Here is a 9,122-nt window from a genome sequence, read left to right as displayed (position 1 = left end):
AGCAGCTTACTCTCAGAATCTTGTTTTGATTTGCAGTTACTCTTCTGTCAAAGCAGAGAACTGGACCCAAGCATCCCAGAAAAATGTGTCCTACTGCATGAACAAACTGCCACATCCCTTTTTTAGGGTCAAAGGTTAAGATTTTTCCTTTATTTTGTCACTCATCGATAAGTGTGATAATAATATTTTTTAGATCACATCATTTTGTAACATTTTAAAGAAACATGTATTTTTTTAAAATACATAAAAGCCTGTTTAAATTGCAACTATATGCAAACAGTAAATGGTAAATGGACTGGTTCTTATATAGAACTTTTCTACCCTGATAGAGAACTCAAACAATACGCCTCATTCACCCATTCAGACACACTGATACAAGCAGTTTGTATGCGTTTGTATCCAAAAGTCGGGTGGCGCAAATGCAAGAAATGGCACTTAAATTATGGAATTATGTTGTTTAAAATTTACAGATCTATTATATTGCTTACCATAACAAATGATGAATTGACTTCTTTAACCAGAAATTACATTTAAAAACAACAACAATGATAACAATTTGACAACAATTTAGACTGAAAATTTCAAATTTGGATTCATTGCTCCATAAAACTTGTTGCAACTGATTTTCAGTCCAGATAGATAGAATGGTTCCTGTTAAAAGTCTGCAACACAGACATTTTTACCTACAAGATTTACACAGGCTACTGTAGAAGCTGATGGGGTTGTAGTTCACATTGGAAACTGTAGGGGCAGCAGCACGCACATAGGCGCTATTCTTCTTCTTCGTCTCTTCTCGCTCCCACTGTACCCGGTAGTTTTTCTCTTGCTCTCCCACAGACTCAAAGTTTTCTGCATCTGTTGTCAAGGTAATTATTTCTGGGCCACGGTTAATTAATGTAATTGGCCGTTTTGGTAGGTTTTGTTTAATAGTTCGTTTTCTCTGTAAAGTTTAGCTAGCTGATATTTGTCAACCATCCCCATCAGCAGCGCTGCTGCTACGATCGAGGTCCGTATATTAAAAAAAAAAAAAGTCATTCATACACTCTGCGTTTAGTTTACATTTATGTGTTTATCTTTAACTGAGGGTTTGTATCTTCCCATTCAACCACCTTTACTTGCTCAGTTTTTAATTCCACAATGCCAACTTTTAAGCTTAACCTCAGATTTCCTTGAGTATGTGTCCCTTTACAATCATTATATTTTGCATTAATAGAAGTCATGTAAGAAAAGATGTTAAAATGTAAAAGATTTATATATTCATGCTAATTAAATATCAATATTCTTTGCCAAAAAAGATCAAATATAGTGTTTATAGCTTTTTAAAAAATATTTCTCTATAAAATGGTTGCAGTGATTTATTTGGAGCATGCTTGGACACACGGTACATAAGGTAAAAACGGCTTTGTGCAATTCTAATGAGCTTGAAAGTCAATATTTGGTATGACCACCTTTATTCTTCATTATTTTTCATGAAGTCTGCAGAGGTTCTCAGTCATCCAGGTCATGGAGCAGTTTATTAAGCAAATCAGATAATGCAAATCCATTATGAAGTCTTTATCAGACCCTGCTGGATAAGCCTTTAGATCGATGCTTTATGCTTCAATGAATGAATTTTCAAGCCTCAGAGCATGATTTTGAAATTCTGCTACACTTTTGAAATTGCATATTCCTGAAGACATTGCGGCAGATATTTGACTTACAAAGATTTAAGTGTGTCTCTAGATATTGCTATTTGAAGATGAATCCACAAAAAAACAACTTAAAAACCCATCTCATCAGGAATAACTGGCAGTGGCAGATCAGTGGGCATAGATACCCTGTTATCCTAAGGCACAGACAGCAAGAACGGAGGACTTCTCAGAGTTGCCGCTTCTGTTCCTACTAAGAGAATTGGATAATATTGGGGAGCTAAAACAGAAATTGCTGTTTCTCTAATGTTTTGTTGTTGTTTTGGTGTTTTCTGTTTTTCTTTACTGAGTTTCTAGTAATCCTCATTATGTTTTGGCTTATTTATCTGTTAAGCAAATGGAAAAGATTACTGAACACGTCTATGTGGGTAGTATTGGCACAAAAAAGGAGTCAGTGTAATCACGATAGCATTGTTACTCTTCATGAAAACCTTGAAGTCCCTCACGTTTTTCTGCATCAACACAAACAAACTGTAACTCAAGCTCAACCTTGCTGTGACAGACGCAACCATTTCCAGCTGCCATGTGATTAATCAGATGAGGAGGCCTAATCCAATTAGCATACTAGCATGCATGTTGGCGCTTTTAAGCTTGCAGCTAGGTCAGGATATTTTTGTTTGAGAGCTTCGCAGAGGGGAGAGAGTGAAAGAGGTACGGGAGACACGTTTTAATAATTCAAATAGAAACGTATATATTATTTTTTGTTGTATGTTTATTACATTTACAACAGCTTTTATTTTTTGTCCGATATTAACAAGTGCAGCTCTGTTTCTTCTCAAGGTCCTGCACCATGTCCATCGTTAAGATCCACGCCAGAGAGATCTTCGACTCTCGTGGAAACCCCACGGTAGAGGTTGACCTTTACACTGACAAGGGTAGGCCTAAATGTGCCTTCTGGGCCAGTTTTTGTTTTTTGTAGTTAAAATAGTTTTCATTACCTAAATTGTCCTTATGATGTGGTTATCTATGCACATTTTGTTTTGTTTGTTTTATTATTATTTAGACATTTTTTATTCTTCTGTCATGCTTCCGTTTGCATGTACCTTTCCCAGGCTTGTTTAGGGCCGCTGTACCAAGCGGGGCATCTACAGGAATCTATGAAGCCTTGGAGCTCAGGGACAACGACAAGTCTCGCTACCTTGGGAAAGGTTTGTACATATTTCCTTTATTTAATTTCATGAAATTGTTGAAACATGTTTGGGGTTTTTTTTTGGTTTTTAATAAAGAAGCTTTATTACTTAAAGTATAATTCATTTTTTAAGAAAAATACTTTAAATATTGACTTCTTTTTTGTATTTCTTTTTTGTCTTTCTATGAGTTATCACAACTCACCATTCTCTCTCTCTTGTTCTCTTTGCCAGATATGAAAGGGTTAGTGAGTTTCCATTGCCTGTCCTTCTAATTTAAAATAAAAATGTGTCCATCTAATAGTCGATCAGTGTGCATGGTGGGCTGTCTGTAAAGCATGCTGTCATTTCAGTATTGATGATTTGCATGTTGATTTTAAAATAGCTGCTAAAACACTGACTATGGGGAAATAACAGAGTTAATTACGCAAACATCTCTTTCTTTGTGTCAAAGTATGAATTTTAGAATCAAAAGTTGCACGTTCTGCTAAATCTATGGCTTTAATATTGAGATTGCAAGGGTTGCCCATAATATTTTGATAAAATAATCTCTAATGTGTCCTTCACAGGAGTCTCACAGGCTGTAGAGCACATTAATTCAACCATTGCTCCTGCACTTGTTGGCCAAGTAAGATCATTTAGTGTCTGCATTTTCTAATATGTATGCTAAGTAACCTTTGGAAGGGTTTCCATCGATGATGAAATGCTAATGTGAAGCTTACTGTCTGCTCAGGATGTGTCTGTGGTTGAGCAAGAGAGAATTGACCAGATGATGATTGACCTGGATGGCACAGAGAACAAATGTAAGTGACAGAAGCATCTGTACTATTATGTACACTACAGCATAGTCTTCATAAATGTCTGCTTGATGACAGATTTCTCATACCTTTAATGGTGATGTTAAACAAATGAAGCATCTAATCAGCAGAATTGCAAAACTGTTCCAATGAGAACAGTTTTGTTTTCTTCTAGTTACACTAAAAGGTTTTCAAATGCTGTGTTTAAGATGGAGTAGTGAGTGAATGTGCAGTCTTTGTCCCCTCAGTCCAAAATTACATTAAAAAGAACCTTTTATTTTAACCTGTTATCAGTCGAGTTTAAAGAAAGGTGCCCATAAAAGGTTAATGCAACAGCGGTTTAAGACCTTTGCAAATGACCACTGGATAGGAGGATTATGTAGCGAGCATAGAATAGAATGGAAATATCCTTTATTGTCCCCCACTGAGGAAAATTCAGTAATGGTAGGTTTATTCTTCCCCTCATGCATCGTGTTATAGCTGCGACACAGAAACTGGAAATCATCCTTCTCCCGATGTCACCAGATGCTCCGCAACACTTATTAAAATGTAGTATACCCATCTTATGATGTCCTCTGCTCTGGCTACTGGCATCCTGCAGTCCTAGGGGCTAGGGAAAGGAACTCGGGGTGTGAACCCAGCAACAATTACAAAAAAAACTGAGTATGTTATATATATTGCACCTTTAAAGATGATTGTCATTAAGCGTTTACAGTCAAATTAGATCCATTTATTTCAATGTGAGACGAATCAAGGTGGTTCATCCTGATTTTTTTTATTTATTACTAATGCAATATTATTACATTTAAAATAATTATATACATTATGTTTTTTTTTGTTTTTGTTTTTTTGTTCATTTACAACTAACAGCCAAGTTTGGAGCAAACGCCATCCTAGGTGTGTCTCTGGCTGTTTGCAAAGCTGGTGCAGCAGAGAAAGAAGTCCCCTTGTATCGCCATATTGCTGACCTCGCAGAAAACCCAGAGGTCATCTTGCCTGTGCCGGTGAGACTTTGCTTATCTGATGGCACGCATAAATTTGCTGGCCTGTCTTCATTCAGTTGACCTTTCAGTAAACCTCTTATTATAATTCTAACATGCCTTATTTTTCCATTCTCTGCATTCATCAGGCCTTCAATGTGATCAACGGCGGCTCTCATGCAGGCAACAAGCTTGCCATGCAGGAGTTCATGATCCTGCCCATCGGGGCTAGCACCTTCAAAGAAGCCATGCGCATTGGAGCCGAGGTTTACCACAATCTCAAGAGTGTCATCAAGAAGAAATATGGCCAGGATGCCACTAATGTGGGTGACGAAGGTGGCTTTGCTCCAAATATTCTGGAAAATCAGGAAGGTAAACATTTGTGCTAAGGATGTATTTCTGTTGTGTCTTATTAAATATATAATGTCGTGTAAAAGAAGTTACACACAAGTTATACGAGAATATTCCTTCAGTAACAAATAATGAACATGTTTGTTCATATGTGATGTTTAACCTTGCAGCTCTGGAGTTGCTGAAGGAGGCCATTGCTAAAGCAGGGTACACAGATGAGGTTGTGATTGGCATGGATGTAGCAGCATCTGAATTCTACAGGGATGGAAAATATGACCTGGATTTCAAGTCACCTGATGACCCGAGTCGTTACATCACACCCGACGAGTTGGCTGATCTCTACATGAGCTTCGTGAAGGATTATCCAGGTAAAATCCCGAAACTGTCTGTTTTTTGCAAATAATCCGAGTTGTAAGTAGTCATTTTAAAGTAAGCAAAGTTTTTGCTTCTATAATTAGCACAACAGTTTTCAGATGAACTCAAATAATTAGTTTTTTTTCCTAATGATCAGTTAAATGTGGATTTGATACATTTGCATTGACTGAATGTGCCATTTGTATACAGCAGCAATGGTTGCTGGACGTTGGCCTCTTTATTACTACTTAAAAATTCCAATAAAATCAATTAACTTAATAACTTAAAGCTACATTTCCAATATTCCTCTATTGAATGTAATTGCAGAAGTGCAACAATCAGATTGTGTTGTTGGTGTTTCTTGTCTTGTAGGACTTCTTTTAATAAGTCTTGGACTTATTAGGTTTTAAAGTATCACAAGTCATAGTAATGTTGTTTAACTGTCCTTCCAGTGGTGTCCATTGAGGATCCATTTGACCAGGATGACTGGGCAGCCTGGACCAACTTCACTGGCAGCACAGACATCCAGGTTGTTGGCGATGATCTGACTGTGACTAACCCTAATCGCATCAGCAAGGCTGTGGAGGAGAAGGCCTGCAACTGTCTGCTGCTTAAAGTCAATCAGATTGGCACAGTTACAGAATCCATGAGGGCGTAAGTGAACCTTTGAAACTCATACAAATGTTTATATAAGTATTAGATTTTAAGGTGTGGGTGACGTGACTGTAATGTTACTTGAGTTGAGGACAGCTTTATATGTTATTTTACAAAAAACTTTTCGCTTCATTTTGCGTGAAATACGTATCATGATCACTTTGTCGGTACAGCAAAGTATAGAAAATAATTTCTTTGTTTAAGTAGGACAGGCTTTCGTGACCTGGTTCTATGGGTTTCTCTCTCTCTTCAGCATACATGTGTTTATGCCCTTGGTTACTATAAGTAACTGTAAGTACTGTAAGTGTAATCAAATATTCCCAACATGTTTCCTTTCATGGAAACCCTAAAAGTCTTGCCCAAATATCCCAACTAAGCTTTAATCTGGTGACAGTGCTGATGATGCTACAAGCTAATGCTAACCAGAGCAATCGAATGATAACGTCATTGGTAGACCTTAAAATGCAAAGAAGAGAGGAGGGAAGAAGAAAGTGAAAAGAGTGAGAAAAGAATCATGAATTGTTGGAATTGCATCATCCATGTAGAATTTAAGGAAAATCTCGTTGCTCTCCGCAGGTGTAAGATGGCCCAGCAGAACGGCTGGGGTGTGATGGTGAGCCATCGCTCTGGTGAAACTGAAGACGCCTTCATTGCAGATTTGGTGGTCGGCTTATGCACCGGACAGGTAATACTTGATGTAAAGGTTTGACTTTTTAGAACATAAAATGAAACTTGTTTGTCTAGAATCCAAATGCCTTATTGTATCTGTGAGAAGGGGATTAGTGTTCCTAAACTGGATGTGGATTTTAGATAGATGATGTGCTTGCAGTGTATAGAATAAAGCACTGTATGAATGTATGGTTAAATCTGACTTTAAAGCACTTTGAGAAGAGTAGAAAAGCAGTATATAAATGAAAGTCTATCCTAATTATAATAATACAACTTGAACACATGTATTATAAATGCTAAAATAAACAATGCTTTGACACACTCAGATCAAGACCGGAGCTCCTTGCCGCTCTGAGCGTTTGGCCAAATACAACCAGATTCTCAGGTGAGCTTTACTCAACTCACAAGTTTTATCATGCTTCTCTGAAATGAGCATAAAAAGTGTAAAACATGAACAAGTGCTTTAACCTCCTGAGACCCGAACTCTTTCATGGCATGCATTTTTAATTCCTTTTTGCTATTTGAGTTGTTTGGGACCTGATTAATGTAAAAACAAAGGATTATGTGTTTGTTTTTCATTTGTTTTTACCTGATTTTTGTTTCTGAGAAAAATGAGATCCACATATGAGGACATTTGCTTTAAATTTTGATAGAACAGTGGCAGTATAATGTCCTTGTAAGTGGATTTCAGGCCCTTGTAGAGCAAAATGTAGTATTTTGGTCTAGACAACCCAAAATATGATGTCCACATATGTGGGTCCTAGGAGGTTAAGCCTGGATTCTATCTTAAGGCCAGCAGGTGGCGCTAGTTGTGGTTGCAAAAAATATTTCTGCTCCTATAGAAGTCTATGGGAAAATGGCTTTAGTGTGTTTACAGAAGTCAGTGTTTTGACCTCTATAAACATCTTTCTGCTGAGTTTATGCATTCAGTCACTTGTCTTGGGTCGTTATTTGTGATATGAACCAGCACACTCACTGGCCAATGAGCATGCAGCTTAAAAGTGAGACCCACCCATCGTCATCACAACGGCTTTTTGCAGTCAAGATGGCAACAGTAAATTTAAAAGTTAATTGAAAGTAAATTTTGTATCAAATGTTAAGTGTGATGAAAAGACCTCTTACTAAATTAAAGAGCAGAACTAATTTTGAATCTCTCTCACTACAGAATTGAAGAGGATTTGGGAGACAAGGCTCGCTTTGCTGGAAAAAACTTCAGAAAACCAGTGATGGAGTGAAGACTTTACAAATATGTGCATGCACACAAATGCACAGTAACTTGTTTGCTAATAAATGAAAATACATTTCGGCAATAAGGATAAATGTAGAACTACTCGCATAAAACCTGCTGTAATACTGAATAGAGAACTACCTGAAACTACTTGAACTCTGACTCTACAATAAAGTTTTCTTCCATCTTAAGTTTCTCTCTTTTTGTGGAGTAAAATAATTATTGAAATCTGTTGGAGTTGACACAATACATTGTGATTATTTCTTTTTATTGTGCATATGTTACATATTTTACTCTGATACAATTTTTAAGATGTCTAAACAATGTGATCTTCATAGTATCTTTCCAGATGTTTGGCTTGTACACAGTTTTTTTTTTTTGTTTTTTTTTTGGGGGTCAGCAGTTAAATTAAAGACAATGAAGCTATTTGGAAAATGAGATGACTCTACCTCTAAATAAGGGGGCCTGCTGACAACATTCAAATCTATTTCCAATTATCTTTTGACCTGCCAGCTTCATTGAATCGTTTGTCTGACTGCTTGAAAGAGGTCACAGAGTGGCTGTCTGCCAATTCTCTCATTTTAAATGAGAAGAAAACTGAGATTATGGTGTTTGATAGTCACAGTCCACGAGATCAGCTAGCTGCCCGATTTGGTCCCTTTGCTTGCTTTCTTACAGACACTGTAAGTAATCTGTGTTTGCCTGGATAGTTCATTTAAGCTGGATAAACAGGTTTCCTCTGTGGTTAAATCTGGCTTCTTCCAATTGCGCCAAATTTCAAAGGTCAAACGTTTAATACCGTACAAAGACCTTGAAAAACGTATCCATGCCTTTGTGACCTCCAGATTAGATTATTGTAACTCGCTCACCTCCAATGATAACATCCCGCCAGATGCGGATGCGCAGGCAGCTCAGTGCGCACTCGCGGAGCAGATACTGCACATGGAGCGGACATTCCCGGACTCTCTCATTATTGCTCTTGGGGACTTTAACAAAGCCAATCTGAGCCATGAGCTTCCCAAATACAAGCAGTATATTAAATGCCCGACCAGAGAGGAGAGGACATTAGACCACTGTTACAGCACGATCAGGGGGCCTATCGTGCGGTGCCCCGCGCTTCACTCGGACTTTCTGACCACGTCATGATCCACCTAATCCCCGCGTACAGACAGAAGGTGAAGCTCTCCAAACCTGTCGTGAGGACCAAAAAACTGTGGAGCAACGAGGCTGTGGAGAAGCTTCGCACGTGTTTGGAGTCTACAGACTGGGACACA

General features: G+C 37.8%; 1 protein-coding gene across 1 annotated transcript; it reads left to right on the top strand.

Moving 5' to 3' along the window:
* The first annotated feature begins 808 nt into the window (after positions 1 to 808).
* eno1b (enolase 1b, (alpha)) lies at positions 809 to 7,921 on the top strand. The gene is made up of 12 exons (XM_085354275.1): positions 809 to 866; positions 2,469 to 2,563; positions 2,741 to 2,836; positions 3,385 to 3,443; positions 3,549 to 3,618; positions 4,483 to 4,616; positions 4,742 to 4,964; positions 5,114 to 5,311; positions 5,750 to 5,951; positions 6,528 to 6,636; positions 6,947 to 7,005; positions 7,786 to 7,921. The coding sequence occupies exons 2-12, from the start codon at positions 2,479 to 2,481 to the stop codon at positions 7,853 to 7,855; spliced, it is 1,305 nt and encodes a 434-aa protein (XP_085210401.1). The 5' UTR covers positions 809 to 866; positions 2,469 to 2,478; the 3' UTR covers positions 7,856 to 7,921.
* The last annotated feature ends 1,201 nt before the right edge of the window (positions 7,922 to 9,122 follow it).

Source organism: Diplotaxodon limnothrissa, linkage group LG5 (genome assembly GCF_057381915.1).
Source record: "Diplotaxodon limnothrissa isolate DT_005_m linkage group LG5, D_limnothrissa_male_GT1.1, whole genome shotgun sequence".
NCBI classification, from domain to species: Eukaryota; Metazoa; Chordata; class Actinopteri; order Cichliformes; family Cichlidae; genus Diplotaxodon; species Diplotaxodon limnothrissa.
The sequence above is the reverse complement of the archived record's forward strand: the minus strand, read 5'-3'. Positions and strand labels throughout refer to the sequence as shown.